Genomic DNA, 15,465 nt, shown 5'->3' with positions numbered 1-15,465 from the left:
TTCTCATTTGCCCCCGTGTGGCATTCGCAGATTTATTTGCTAAACCCCAGGTATTGATACTAAGCTTTACATTATGTTTTTATTTGTTTGTTGGTTTGGTGCTACTGGAATCACTCTTTGTAAAATATCACAGTTTATGTCTCCAAAGGAGTGACTGAGATGTAGGGGGTATCACAGTGCCTGTGCTTGTACTGTCCATGCTTAGATAATAACCTGACATCAATAGCTAACATTTAGAATTGGGAGGGAAGGCGAGTCTCACATTGAGGTGTGTTTTCACTCTGGTTTATCTGGCAGTTCTTTTAACCCTCATCCTTTTATCAGTTTATGGGATGAACTGACAACATATTTGAATTAGATCCAAAGAATGCTACAGTATATTAATATCTTAAATAGCAGGCTGGTAGATGGATATATTTTGCTTATAACAATTACAACATTTACTTGCATATTACTACAAATTACTATTATTTACTTTTCATTACTTTTCATTACAACAAATTTACTTGGATTTGCTTGTTCTATCAGGATGGCTTAAACCAAGTAATTGGATTACTTGAGTTTCTTATCAGCTTATAATTAAAAGTATTTTTGTTTACTGAACATAAGTAATAGATTTAATTACATTTTACTTTACTGGGAATTGCTACCAAATTCTGTACATTACTAAGAATGACTTGTAGAATGGACAAGTTTCTGTTACTAGTTTTGAGAAATTGAATTTATTAATTTAAGAACAAACAAGTATTTGTTTTTCAGTGCATTGATGCATTCTGATGTCTTTTGAAGAAAGTCCACCAGTGGAGCAGCCCTGAAACGTCAGTGCAGCTTGTTCATCTCCACCGTGATGGTTACATGTTTGTCTCTGGCTGTTGTCTGCAGTCCTGTGCTGAGGGGGGGTATTTGTGTGAAAGTACCACACGGTCATAGTCAAAGTTCTCATCAATACAGAATGGGAACACCTCCTCTGTGTCCACCTGGGTAGAGAGAAACAAAATCCATAATGTGTAAATAGTAAAATATAAAAAATAATAATTCTAGTGTTTAAACTGTAGTTACGATAGAGGTAATGATGACGACGACGATGTTGATAAACTCATCAGACTGTCATCATACTGCTCTCAAAGTCATCTGTTATTTAGCTCCTCAGGCTTAGAGGAACACGTACAGGACCCTGTCGTGTTAAGAAGTGCAGCCCTGCCATATCATATATGGCAAAACACAGAGAAAAACACTGAACACCTTCCAGGACAAACAGACACTGCAACAGATCCGTTATAGAACAATTTGTAATTATATACAATTATTTCACTGTGGAATTATGCAACATATATTTAGAATATTTGTTGCTGTGGAACTTCATAAACATGGACTTCCTGTTTATAAATCCTACCACCACAGATAGTTATAAAAAAGGTGTTTTATAAAGAAACAATAATAATTATTCAGAGTTACATTTTACAAATTAGCTATGATTGAGCTATGAATGAAGTGCTGGGTATCAGCTATGTGTAGAGACAGTTTAACAGATTAGACTAGTTATTGCATTAAAATCTATTAAATGGATAGAATGAAAGTTAATTTCCAATTAAGCTTGTGGCTAGCATGTAAACAAATCCAATCTTAAAAGTCTCAATGTCTTTATAAATGTTCTGACTGGGAAATTAAATATACTCTAATAACTCAATAACTGCAAAAGTGGAAACTGGCAGATAGAAACTTGTAAAAAAATAATTTTAAAAATCCATGTGTATTTGTTTTTATCCCCACCAATTAATTCATTCACACAAGCAGGGTGATATCAGATTCTATCAAATAGAAACCTGACTAGACTTGAGCTTCTACAGATTATATTCAGCAGATATTTCATCATTTTGAAATTAAATAGAGAGTTTTATGGTCAAAGCCAGGGCAACCCCTTTCTGTAACTTATTTACTTGCTTGCAGCTAAGTCCTAAATGTAAGCATCACATGTTCTTAAAAAAAACACCACCAATTACATGTGTGTATTACTACAGAAAATTAAACCATCTGAAAGGTTATTTATTCTTTATTACTTTTGCCTTTCACCATCCAGAGCTAGTGAAGTTATAAACTCCACATCGGTTGATGAGATTCCATCTGTATGAATTATGCTGCCTTTCTAAATTAAAGGTCAAATTTTATTAAAGGCTTTGGAATGACAAGAGCTTTCTTCATTCACTTTTGGGATGCTGGCCTCTGTTCACAGAAGCATTAAGGAATGAGTTTTCCAATGTATTTACATTTTTGTTTATCTGCTGCTTGAACAGAATTATGATTAAGGCCCTGTGAAATTCACAGGTAAATGTAAATTATGTCTGGGTCTGGGCCAAGAAGATCACAGAATAAATAGTAAAGTAATCAACACACACAGGGGCGGACTGGGACCAAAAAACGTCCCTGGACTTATACCCAGGGGGGTGACGGCTGGTGAAATCATGGGTCCCAATAAAGTGCGGTCTGGGGGAGGGGGGTGGTTTGCCAAAGTGTGGTTCTGGGTGCCGACGAAGTGTAGTCCAGGGGAGGGGGTGGTGTTGGCGATGTGTGGTTCTGGGTGCCGGCCAAAGTGTGGTCTGGGGGTGGGGGGGTGGGGGAAGTGTTGGTGGTGTGAGGTAATCCCATTTTTAATCGTGCAGGGTTTTAATTACTTGTATAGCAATTAAATTTTGAAACTAAACCTTACAAATTATATGGCAAAAGACCTTTCTTTTAAAATACAGAAGAAACAAAAAACTGAATGACAGCTGAATTCTTAAAACTGTTAAACAGGTCGCAGTATATTTAGAAACTCCCAAACCGCGTGGTTAAGACCACCCAGTCAGTCCTCCTACCGTGAAGGCTGAGCTCGCAGGCTCTTGCTGCTTCTTCCCTGCACTGCACTCAAGCTGAGTTTGGTGGAAGGATGGCAAATAAGCTGGTAGTGCATCCTGTGCTTCTCCAGGAAGCGTCCCCTGAGCTGTGGAAAGTAAAACGGAATAAGACAGGTGAGATGAGACCTTTGTGACCATTGGCTTGACAGGGAGTCTGTTGATGTCCCATTTCCAAGGAATACCATTCCAGCAGTTGCCCAGTAGACCTAGAACTGAATCCACCAGAATGGTTGATTAGCTGTTAGCTGTTGATGTCCATTTCTGTAGTGCTACATGCCACTACTCTGTAAAGGGGCAGAATTTATGTCTGTGATGTCTTTCAAACACCATCAGTTTTTATAGGACCCAAGGCAATATAAGAAATCCTCAGTTAAATAGCTTCAAACAAAACACAAATTGCAAATACAGCAGTATTCCACCTACAGGGCCATTCCAGGGGGCAACAACAATCTAAAACTTAATTTAAAAGGGAATATCTTTCAGTAAGTAACTGCTTGGATCCTGTCAAGATGTTAACACTGTTATGAAATTCAGCCACGGATACATTCAATTCACTCATTCTATGCATACTGTGGAACACCAAGACTTGATTTAAGGTATTTCTTCTTTACATTTATACTATGTTGCAGACACTGGGCCTTATGCTAAAACACTCTCATATTTGTCAAGTTGGCTAAACATAGAATGATTGCTCATTCTGGATTCTTTGGTAGACAACATTCTCCGGATTGATCTTTGTGTATACCTTTGGGAGTAATACAAATCTCATCACACTCTGCCTTTTATCCCTCATAGATGGGTAAATTACAAAGTGCAGCAAAGTGAACAATTTCAACTTTAAAAATGCATTCCTGAGCAAGGAAATGCTATGGGCATGCTATATTAATACCATTAACCTTTCCAAATGTATTTGTAATGAAGGGAGAGACATCCTAAGAGGAAATATACCGACTACTCATGTCATGGCTGGCAAGCAAATATAGCAAGATACTGATTGCTCACATTGCTCTTCCAAAAAAAGTATTGTTTAAAGGATGCCTTCTTCAACTCTTGTCTAGGAATATTATTAGTTTGTAACACTATGCAACATTTATCTAGACAACCACAACTATTGAACACAACTATCCCACAGAGAGAATGAGAACACTTACCTTTGTCACATCATCTACTTCACTAATGTAAAAATGTACTATATTCAGGTAGTGTATGAAAAACCCTATACAGTCTGTGTACTAGTATTGCATGCCAGCTGCATGTACTCAGCCTTGATTAAACAGTTTTCATAGCTACAGACATGGATATCTATGTCTCTATATTCATTGGTAAAGAACCAGTTATATCTCCTGTATAGTGTTGGCAAAGTAATATTACAACAATTTTATAAATAAATGAGGATGTTAATGCTGTGGATGAAACAGATGAAATGCCCGTTTGATGTGTCACCAGGGAGATAAAACTTAATCTCCATTTAAACTAATCAACCAGCAATAATCCCCTTTGCCAGGCCTGTAATGAAATATAATCCAAAAAATTTGAACGTGGTTCTTTTGATAACATACTTCTGTGAAGTTAATCAGCAAAAAAAAGTGCTTGTTTAATACTGTCAAGAAATTTATTTCTTATTCTGACATAAAAAAAAAAATAAGAAAAAAAGATGACTTAAGTGTAGAAGCCACTAAATATTGACACTTCTTCTTTGCAAGTCTTTCATAGCCCTGCAGTCAGCCTTGGCAGTTATAAAAGGATGATAATCCTAATTAAGCAGCTAATTAGTTTCTCAGTGGAAGCCATTAATTACCAGCAGGGGAAGAGGGCAATTCTGAAACCTCCCAGCTGAGGTTACTGTGGTTGAGCTCAGAAGGGAACTAATCCCATGGTGTAAACTTTTGCATTAGAAAAGGAACCTAAGAGGTCATAAGTTCAGTAATGTCTTGCTTAGATACCCAAACCAACAGCCTCACTCCTCACCAGAGCAAAGAATCCCTTGCAGATGGTGAGAGTGCCCAAAAGAGACTTGATATGAATCTACAGTTTTCCTTCGTCATGAAGGAATAAGTTAATGGAGGAATGTATTTAAGCTGGCCATGTCATCTTGAGTATTGGGTACACAACATCAGGAGAATATATCTGCAAGTCCAAGTCCTTAACGGTGGAATTAATGAGTGTCTGGACTGAAAGGTGAAGAAATATAAAGAGGTACAGGAGTGGTACTATTAGTAGTCTCTCTAGAAGAAAAAAATACCAGTCAGTAAATGCCACAGCAAAGTTATGAGAGGTTATTCAGTATGTTCTCTCTCTCTCTCTCTCTCTCTCTCTCTCTCTCTCTCCTCTATATATATATATATATATATATATATATATATATATATATATATATGAGGTTCCATCCCTGCGTAAATTACGTACTGTCTACATGTAAGGTGATACACTTTCTCTAAATCATAAGGATAATGGCTGATCTTTACACAACAAATAATATCGTGTACCAAACCTCCGGCCCCATCTCTTCTTCACGTCACTCAGCAACTTCTCACTCAGACAAACAAGTTGTAATACATCAGATAAAACAAAATCCAGGTCACATCTGTGGGAGTGTAGGGATGCACAAACATAAACTGTAGAATCGATGTGTGGGAGTCGAGGGACACACAGACAAAGACAGTGGGATGTCACTGAATGCTATTACAAAGCAGAATTGTGTTCCATGAAAATACAACACAATCTGCTTAGATCTACTGAAATATATCCAGAATTAATATTTTATAACTTTCATCAGGGAGTCATTTGTGTCAGATGAGGCCAATATACAATTATGGGGCACATTCTAAGAATACATGCTTACTTCATATGATCAGGGTGCACTCACTAGGAAATGAAGTAGAGAGATAAACAGCCATTATGGAAATGTTATAATTTTAATCAGAAGAACTGATCAGTGGCAAGTGGTGTTCGGAGTTTCTATCCACAATGTATTTAGCAGAATTTCCTGCAGAACTGGGATAATGTTCACCCCAGTGAACCCATACAAAGCTAAATAGATTAACTTAAAACTGAAACTCTGAGGCCAACACGAAAACAAAGAATGGTCAAAACTTATTTTTTATTGAGAATGCTGTATGGGAGTGCAGCCGGGCTCGAGCAGACATGATGAAACCACAGAGATGCCTAGATAGTGCTGCATATTAAAATAGTCATCATGAATAAATTAACTAAATGGAGAAAAGCTTTCAGGATTTATACAGGCTAAACTCATGGATAAAAAATGACTGGGCTTAGTGATAGAGGTGTAGTGTTGAGTGCTCAATTATGACTCTATAATGTCTATACATTCGCTTAAGAAGAGAGGAGCCCTTAGAAACAGAAAGGTGTTATCAATATGAAAGCATCTCTGAGCCTGGGGTGAGCCTGGGGTTCTTACAATAAATAAAAGGGAGTCAGTATTGTTTGTGTAAGTAACTAGGAATCATACCATTTTATACCCATTACCCAATGTGTACTGATAGGCTTATGCTTATGGGATACTGAAACTCATACACAAACAATTTGTTGTAACATGCCACCCTCCTCCCTTCCTCTGCACTAATTTAACTTGTAAAGCAGGAATTAGGTAGAGAAGCTCATTCAGATCTTTTGCGTTTTCACTGAAGAAATGTATTGGGATTAAAATAATATAAATACAATTAAAAACACCTTCACATTTTAGGAGATATAAGCCAGCTTTTCAAGCCTGATTTCTCAGAGAAATAATCATTGATCTACTAGAAAGCAAATTTTATTTTGAACACTTAGGTGCATTTTGAAGCGCAATTCAGCAGACTTAATCATGATCTGTGCTTACTGGGGTGAAGTTCAGTGTAGCTAAATCCATTAGTGAGCGTATTTGAGTGGCAGTGAAAAACTCAGTGAAGACTATGGGAATTGACATGTACCAGATTTAAAAAAAGGTATTTGCAGAGGTCAGCCACATTAATGTGAGGCTTAGTGGGATAGTTAGAGTTTTTTATATTTGATTTATCAATTTAACATCCAACACTGTGTGATACAAGTCTCAGGTCATATTATTCTTGTTTCTTCCTAAGCAGCAGCATCATTCTACTGGAGCAAACCTTCACTGTACAACTGTTATTCTCTAAAACGTATGCCTCTGTATGGGTAATGTGTTTTTGCATGTGTTTTCCTTAGTTTTCCTTAATGGGAAAACCCATCCAATCATGTGATGTTTATTTACAATGTGTTACAAACATTTAACATTATCTTGCGGCTTTGGCATCGCACTTCTAGGACCTGCTTTCGACATTCACATTCCTATTGTTGTTTCTGTCCATTTTATATTTATTCTCATTAATTAACAACTTGCATCTGTTGAACAGTTAACTAATATATAAAAAAAGAAAACACTCAAAGAAAAAGACGTACCTGTCTCCATTTTAAGGTGACCTTCTTCACCGTAGCCGAAATCTTGAGAATTCAGAAAGTTGTCCAACTGTGGAGGATAAAGTCAGCCATTAGGGCAGTCTCTTAGCTCTAGACCTGTGGACTCTGTGGATGTTAATACATGGCTGTTTCCATTTTCAAAATGCCATCAGAGCATTTTGGAAAGCAGCCTGATTTAAAGCACTCTGAAGCAGCACAGATCGATGATAATATTCAATATATTGTAAATACACTTACAACAGAGGTAATAGAGGAAAAGTGATCTGTGAAGGAAACTTCAAGAGCACACAGGCACTTTTTATAGAGATGCTACCGCGTGTCCATGCCCAGGTCACTTCACAATTGTTCAACAGAATATATGGCCACACACATTGTTTCCAACCATAAACAAATGGCCAAAATGGGGAGAGAAAAATCATGTCAGTTTCAGCTGTCAACATAGGTTTGCAAACCTTAGGTGAGAAAACAAATTCTCACCTTCACCCTTTCAGCCAGACTTATCAATCCATCTTGAAAGCCTCCAATTGTAATGCCCGTGGCCAGGACCATCTGTAAAGAAATTGCAATGAAATGTATGTTTTATCTTGTATAGTATAACATTGTATTGCATTATTGCTTTGCACTAAAACATAATTCAAATATATAATTAATACTCTTCATTGATCATTGTGTCTAGATATCTATATTTGTCTTTGTATGCACTGCAGTTACAGGAATCCTTTGTTAACTAAGTACAACTGAAGGCAAAACGCCCCAAGAATAAGCAGGAACTAAAGACAGCTGCAGTAGAGGCCTGGCAGAGCATCACCAGGGAAGAAACCCAGCATCTGGTGATGTCTATGGGTTCCAGACTTCAGGCAGTCATTGACTGCAAAGGATTTGCAACCAAGTATTGAAACTCACAATGTAATTCATGATTATGTTAGTTTGTCCAATTACTTTTGAGCCCCTAAAATTGAGAGGAACACATATAAAAATGGGTGTAATTCCTACACTGTTTACCCAATTTGGATGTAACTACCCTCAAATTAAAAAACATCTAGATTGTTTCCTTTCAAATCCATTGTGGTGGCATACAGAGCCAAAATTATGACAATTGTGTCACTGTCCAAATATTTATGGACCTAACTGTATATGCAAAAAGGTCATCCAATCGCATAGGACTCAGAAGACTCCCTTTAACAGTCTCCCAATAAAGCATTACCTACAGGCTTGTTCTCTTGTGCTGCTGCTTGTTAAGAAGAAAACATGGTGTTAAAATGAATTTCTGAAGGAAAGGAAGCTTGTTAATTATGTCATGCTGTCTCCACAGTGACTATATCATGTCTTCCAAATGTATTCCAATAGCACTTAGAATGTTTGTGTCTGACACAGCTTTGAGATTTATTGGATACAAATGTTTCAAGTAAGAACGATGGATACCTACACTAAATTTGCTCCCCAAAAATAATCCTTTGACCTCTTTTTTCTCTGTCAAATCTCTCTGATTGATATTTAGGCACTTGAGAACAGGAAGCACTGTCCATTAAGATCTCACCTTGTTTTCTGTGGATCTCAGTGTACGATCCTTCAGAGACCAGTAACAAGAACATGCACTTCATCTCGCACAAAGGAAAAGCTCACTGCTCCACTTACTCCCTGCTCATTTACAGCTGAGAACTATTTAATTTTTTTTGGAAATCAAGCAAAACAGCAAGTTGAGCTTTGTCTGTGACACAGAATACTAGTTCGCCATAGTGCTGAGATAAATAAATACATAACAAACTAATCAATAAAATACAAATATTAAAATAATTCCTTAATAAATATTGATAGCCTCTAACTTAATTTGTGTGGAGTTGTGCATGATGTTACATGCATTTAAATTCACAGCTTCAATGACAAGTCATTCAAGGTCATATTCTAACATTTTGAGAAAGAGACTGTAACAGAAAGAAATATTCTGCTTGAATTAAAAAATATATATATATTTGAAATAAAGACATTTTATGTGTAAAAGCACTAAGATATTGGGAAATGTGTACTAATTCCTACATTGCTGGAAAATCCATTAGTGCAATTTTAAAAACTTTACTAAAGCAATCTATGAATCTTTTTATTTTTGTCTGCTACACGCTACTAAGCCTTTTTAGCTTTTGTTTGCACTAAGCTTTCTATTCTTGCTTTAAATTGACATTCTTTGAAATGCCCGGTGCAGAGAGAGAAGAGCACAAAAAGATTTACATTTAATTCAGCCAAAATCTGTGGCATCCATTCTGAATCCTAACAAGGCAAAGTTGGAGCAGGCCATTTCAAATTTAAATGTAGGGTTTATAATACACATCTATCTATTTATCTATGCACTGAATTGCAGAGATATTGCAGGCCTAGACTATTGCATCAGCCTGTATTTAGACTGGTTGGGGAGTAGAAATCACAAAATGCACTGGGGTAGAGAACAAAGTCAATCATTAGATATACCTGTGTCTATTTTGGCTGAATAATATAGAGTAGGGCTGCTTAGAGGGAAAATTCTGTTGTGGGAGAGCATGAGCTCGAAGGGGAAGGCATGATACAATCAGCAGTATTGGCCAAAATATTTATCTACAAGGATAAAAGAAGGGGGGAGAGAGAGAGAAACAAATGGAAAACAAACAAATGGGCAAGCTGCTCCTATGATATGAGACCTGTAAGACCATTAAACTTGGGTGCAGTCAGGCTTAAAGCGGCTTAAAGGAAATCTATAAACATGCAGTGGTTAATAACCTCGTCTTGATCTGCAGGTAGTGCTGCGTGGCCCTGCGATGTTCCTGCCTCCGGCACTGTCTGCTTGGCTTCGTCTTTCTCCCTGACAGGGGCCACTTTGAGGGGCCGATCAGATATTGACTTTAACCCACAGTTCCCAGTGTCACCTGTGAAGAGAGATCATTGCCTGCATTAGCAGAGCGCACTGCTGCGAACCCTTCTACTCTGACAAGCTGGGGCATTTGGGCCTCAGAGTGCTGCTTGCTGGGATGTAAAGGTTGTTTTTTTCTGTGTGTTGTTTTGTGTTTTTAAGTCGCAGGAGGGCTTTAGTGGGATGAGAGTTAACAATTTCATAAAGGAATGGAAAGCCTGAGAATCTGGAGCACAAGGTTTCCCATCGCTTCTGTGCAGTGATATGGGAGGGAGGGAAGAAATGCACATGAAGCTTAATAATAAGAGAGAAAAACATGCTGAGAGGATGTTGGAATCCAGAGTCAATTGTTTTATCTTTTGTTTTGCTTTGTTTTGGGAGCAGGGGTGAACTAGCTTGCTGAATTGTAAAGCAATTGTAAAGTTTTTTGGTTTGCCCTTGACTTAATTTAAACACTATCCTATTAAAGTGAAACAACACATTTGGCCCTGTACTCTTTTAGTGATAGCACGCAGGACCTAGGTCTTCAGATGAAGGACACATTCCAACTGAATAACAGTCTGTACAGTAAAACCTATAAAAAAAAAAAGTTAATTCCATACACCCACAATCCATTGAAAAAGACATGCCTGCTAACCCCTCCTGCTTGTACATTCATTTAATTTAAAGGGGGACTCAACCAAAAATGCATAATTTCTCATCAGGTTATTCCATAGAAACATATTCTGTGGAGTGAGTTTTTCATGTTCAGCTCATTCTATTTACCAGAAGTCAGAGATCGAAAAATCACGGGGGTGCAAACTCCACTGTAGCCTACAGGGCAGTCCCCCGAATAAAATAATCATGTCAAATGATAGAGACAGTTTTATGATTACAAACCGATGGATCTTTAGGAAAAATAGAGTGATGAGGCCATCAAACATGTATGTTATTTTTAATGATTGTCATGCCTTTTCTGATTTCCCCCATTGGAGCTGCTTTGCTGAAACTCAGAGTTAGCACCCCTGTGTCACAGAATATTTCTCAATCTCTGATTTCTGGTACATAGAATGAGCTGGACATGAAAAACTCACTCCACAGAATATGTTTCTACTTATAGAATAACCGATTTTCAGTGGAGTTCCCCTTCGTTTCTTGTTTCTGTGTTGAGTCTGCAGTTGCAGATCAGGGTTTTTATATTCAATTTTAGGATACTGATTAACTTATTCAAATCTCTCCCTGAAATCTCCTCTGTTCCAGCCTGAATAGATTCATTTATTTGATCTTTGTTGTACTCAGACCTAGCTTTTTTGGGGTCTCTATCACATCTGTGTTTTCTTTATTTTGTCTGGTCAAGAACATTAAGAATTCTTAAAAAAAAATGTAATCCTTCAGATTGATAGCCCATGATAATTGAATACTGAAAAGTTATCTTTTTTAAAACAGTTACCTAATGACTCTATGATCTACGTAAATGTATTTAAATAGTCCTGTTCCTGTCACTATCCAAGGGTTGTCTGCACAGGTGAAACAACATATTATAGAATATTAATGTTCAAATGAAGTCCAGCCATGTTTTAAATGTAATTAACATTTCCTGTATTTCAAATACAAAGAAACACTTTCACCTACCATTCGAGAGGCATGTAAAAGAACCTAAGAACTCTTTGTATGTCTGTTCAGAGGAGCTACAGAAGAGATCCAGAGTTTCCTGGACGATACTGTTGTGGTCCATGATCCTGGCTCAGACCTCGCTATGTGCATACTGAGCAACTGGAGCTGACAAAACTGTCATGCTCTGAAAGACAGAAACAGAACAATCATTAATAATTCCTGAGTGCCTCATAAACATCACAATCAGTTTAATAAAATTAATAAATTTTAAAATCTAAAAATCTAAAATCTAATTTCCATTTTTGGTTTTGAAACAATTAATACATCTTTTCAGCAATTTCAAACTGAACACACTCTGAATCTTCACCTATATTTCTAATGCTGAATGTGTGTTTCTTCCACAATGTATGCATCATTGCTTCTGCAACCCCTAGTGTATTTGAAAAATGTACCATGTGTATTTTCACAGAAGCACAAATTCCACCGTATCTCCATCAGGCTTTCTTCTAAATGTTTTGGCACTGGCAGTTTAATTCATGACCCTTTCCATTTCAAATGTTTTTTCATAAAAGAACTGGACCAGAAGTTTTATTTCTAATCATTTGCATCATGCAGATTTTGTGCATGTTTTTAAAAAGGTCAGTCAAAACCCAGCATAATCAGTTGTATTTGGGGTTGATTTGGGGATTTTATTTTACTGTTCCACAATTATTCATAAGTATTTGTATGTATTGAGTACTGGATTTATTGTACGAATAAAACACTGCCAAATTGTTTTATGTTGATAATCATACAAAGTCTGATCATGCTTTTTAGTCTTCTGTGAGTGTGTGCATGCATGGACTGAACATTACAAATATCTGAGCTACCCAGAATGGCAAATAATTTTCAACAAGAATGCCAACAAGAAACACAGCAGTGCATAACAAAACATCCCAAGCAGATGGTGAAAAAAGATTTTTATTAGATGTATAGATTATATTGGATTACATTTAGAGCTAATCCAAATTGACAAGGGGACATTGTTTTGGTCATGTTGCATTGTCTCTGTCCCTACCCTTACCCTTAATTATTGTGCAAACTTTGCATTGCTCATTCTTCTGCAGCAAAAACACAGGTGCTCAATTGTTTTTCATTCTTGGAGTAACGTTCAGCAAGACACTTGTGGTCACAATCGTATCAAACATATCTTTTGTTTCATAAAAACACAATGCTAATGAAAGTCTTGACATCTGCTCTATGCACACTTTCCCTCTCTGGGGAAATGCAGCAGCAACCAATGCAGTAACAGTTAATGAAAAATACAATGCACCTCAAGCAGGAAACAAAGCTATTTCTTGTTAACATTTTCCCCTTGAGCTTCAAAGCAGCCTTACAGAGGCATCATGAGATGTAGCTTAACAAGAGACAAACAAGAACAGTAAAATAAATGGGTTGCATTAAATAACTGCTTTTACTGTACTCGATTCGTTATGGGAAAGATTACCTGTGGAGTATAATTCCAGTGAGATTACCTAAAACCATTCATATAACGTTTTGATCTTAGCAACATCTGCTTCACCTTCAAGAGGGTACAAGGGAAAGCAAAATACTATCATCAAAGACTATAAGTTTGAGAGGCAGAATTTCTTGATGTTCTAAATGTTTGTCTTTTGATGTACTCTTCAAAGAATGTAAATAAATAGATAAACTAAAAATGATATTGAAGAGTCGCAGAAATCCAGAGAGAGATGTACCTCCAATCAAAAGGTTTTTATTACAAGCAGCTGAATGGAAGAGGTTCAAGAGGCAATCTCAAGAACAGTCTTAGAGAAGTTACAAACTACAGGCACTTTTATGCAGACCAGACAGGAGAGAAAGATAACAGGCCCACATGTCTGTCCCGTGATGAGTGCAAGTTCGGTTCGGTTTTCAGAGTAAACCATAAATATTATAACACAGTTTCATTATGGTGTAAAGGCAAATTGTTTTTTGAACACAGTTCTCAATAGGCAGCCTGGAATTGGGTTTTTTGTTTTGTTTTTTGGGCCAGTTTAAATGCAACCATTGTGCACCAGCACAGAGAGGGCCAAGAGTGAACTTGAAAGAGATTAAAAACCTTTTCAGTTCTGAGAGGGGGGAGGCTCCGGTAAGTGATGAAGTTGGTGATTGTGACCTGATCTGATATCAGCATGGTATTCCATCAAGCTGTGAAAGAGACCTCTTGTTAAAAACACCCAATCCTACGTTTCATATAAATGTGTCCACTAGAACAACTGACGTCTTACCTCTCTTTCACCTCAGTCAACCGTATTTTATTACAAAAAGGCTGCCTTTTCTAATCACAGAAATCATGAGTTCAAGAGGGCTCTGATTTGCAGAAAATACATTTCATACAAATGAAAAATAAATTGTATCTCGACCCCCCGACCACTTGTCTCCTTCCTGTTTTCGAGCCCTTGAATTCAACATTGCTAGATACCTCTGCTCTGTTATTTTATTTTCACTGAAAGCTCTTCTGCAGCTGTTGACTGCAAGGGATCTCCATGTCTACACCACTGCAGTGATCTGAAGACTCACATACACACACAAAACCTCAACAAGGTATCAAAAACAAACCCCCTACACAGGTGCCCTTCAAGATTTAGCTTGTGCTTTGAACAAAAACAAACTTGTATTGTATAGCATAGAATTTGTATTTGTGAGTGTGCTTTGAATTAAACAACAGTGGAGGCTAAGCTGTTGTAGTAGGATTATTCACAGTGCATTGAAAATGAATGGTGTTTTGCGATCAAAACAAGTTGAGCAGTGGCATTGTGTGTGTACTATTTGATCTTCAGGACTTTCAGAAGCTTCAGACAACCTCATAACCTTTGAGTGCATTGGCAATTTAAAAATAGTTTGGCCATAACCAGCTTGGCAGAAGGAATGACAGGAGGAATGGGGAGGATTGAGCCAAGGGGGCAGCCTGCTACAAGGGTGTGTGGATGAAGCTGGATGCAGAGTGACAGACATTGGGTAGACACATTTTCTTAATTGAGTGCAGCTCAGTTTTTAAAACTCCATTTAGGGAGTGCATGAGAAATAAGGAGAGAATCAGCAAGCCCTGCTGCACAATGGTGGCTAAAATAATAAGGACAAAAACAAGACAATATGGTATTCCTAGAGGTAGGCTATTGATTTATTGCTGTTGGAATTCTGTGTACATCCAACTTGACACTAGCTTAGGCCAAAATCAAATTTTTGAAGTCACAATGAAATTAGGATCAGGTGAATTAACAGTCAGAAATCATCTTTTCAACTTTTTTCTTTTAAGAAAAACGTTTTATCAATGAAAGAACGCAGCCTCTATGAAATCAGCTATAAGGCCATTTTGTCAGGTATTGTTTTGTCTTTGTCAATCTTACAAAAATTACATACACAGAACATAAACACATATGTTCTTCAAATCTATTAATATTCTGTATACTTAAATCCTGTGCATACCTTGTAGTAATGCAATGTTTTAAATTGTTCAATTGTTTCTGCATAATTTGACCAAATCTGTATTGCATGTTGCCATGTGTTAGAAGTTTCCAAAATGGCTGCAAAAATATCCAGACAGTTAAAGTGAACCAGAAAGAAAAAAAAGATGAATACTTGAAATGCAATGAGTTCTATATCACAGCAATGCATATATTCATACACAATAAA

At 37.1% G+C, this 15,465-nt stretch overlaps 1 protein-coding gene across 2 annotated transcripts in view; it reads right to left on the bottom strand.

The window, feature by feature from the left end:
- Positions 1–703: 703 nt before the first annotated feature.
- The window catches only part of iftap (intraflagellar transport associated protein), a 17,448-nt gene continuing 2,686 nt past the window's right edge, over positions 704–15,465 (bottom strand). For both annotated transcript variants that reach the window (XM_066701030.1, XM_066701031.1), the window contains exons 2-7: positions 11,812–11,977; positions 10,071–10,216; positions 7,803–7,874; positions 7,308–7,374; positions 2,853–2,977; positions 704–977 (exon numbers count right to left, since the gene is read on the bottom strand). In XM_066701030.1, coding sequence (XP_066557127.1) covers positions 852–977; positions 2,853–2,977; positions 7,308–7,374; positions 7,803–7,874; positions 10,071–10,216; positions 11,812–11,914 — 639 coding nt within the window. In that variant the 5' untranslated portion in view covers positions 11,915–11,977 and the 3' untranslated portion in view covers positions 704–851. The remainder of the gene's footprint in view (positions 978–2,852; positions 2,978–7,307; positions 7,375–7,802; positions 7,875–10,070; positions 10,217–11,811; positions 11,978–15,465) is intronic.

This window comes from Amia ocellicauda, chromosome 4, assembly GCF_036373705.1.
Source record: "Amia ocellicauda isolate fAmiCal2 chromosome 4, fAmiCal2.hap1, whole genome shotgun sequence".
NCBI classification, from domain to species: Eukaryota; Metazoa; Chordata; class Actinopteri; order Amiiformes; family Amiidae; genus Amia; species Amia ocellicauda.
The sequence above is the reverse complement of the archived record's forward strand: the minus strand, read 5'-3'. Positions and strand labels throughout refer to the sequence as shown.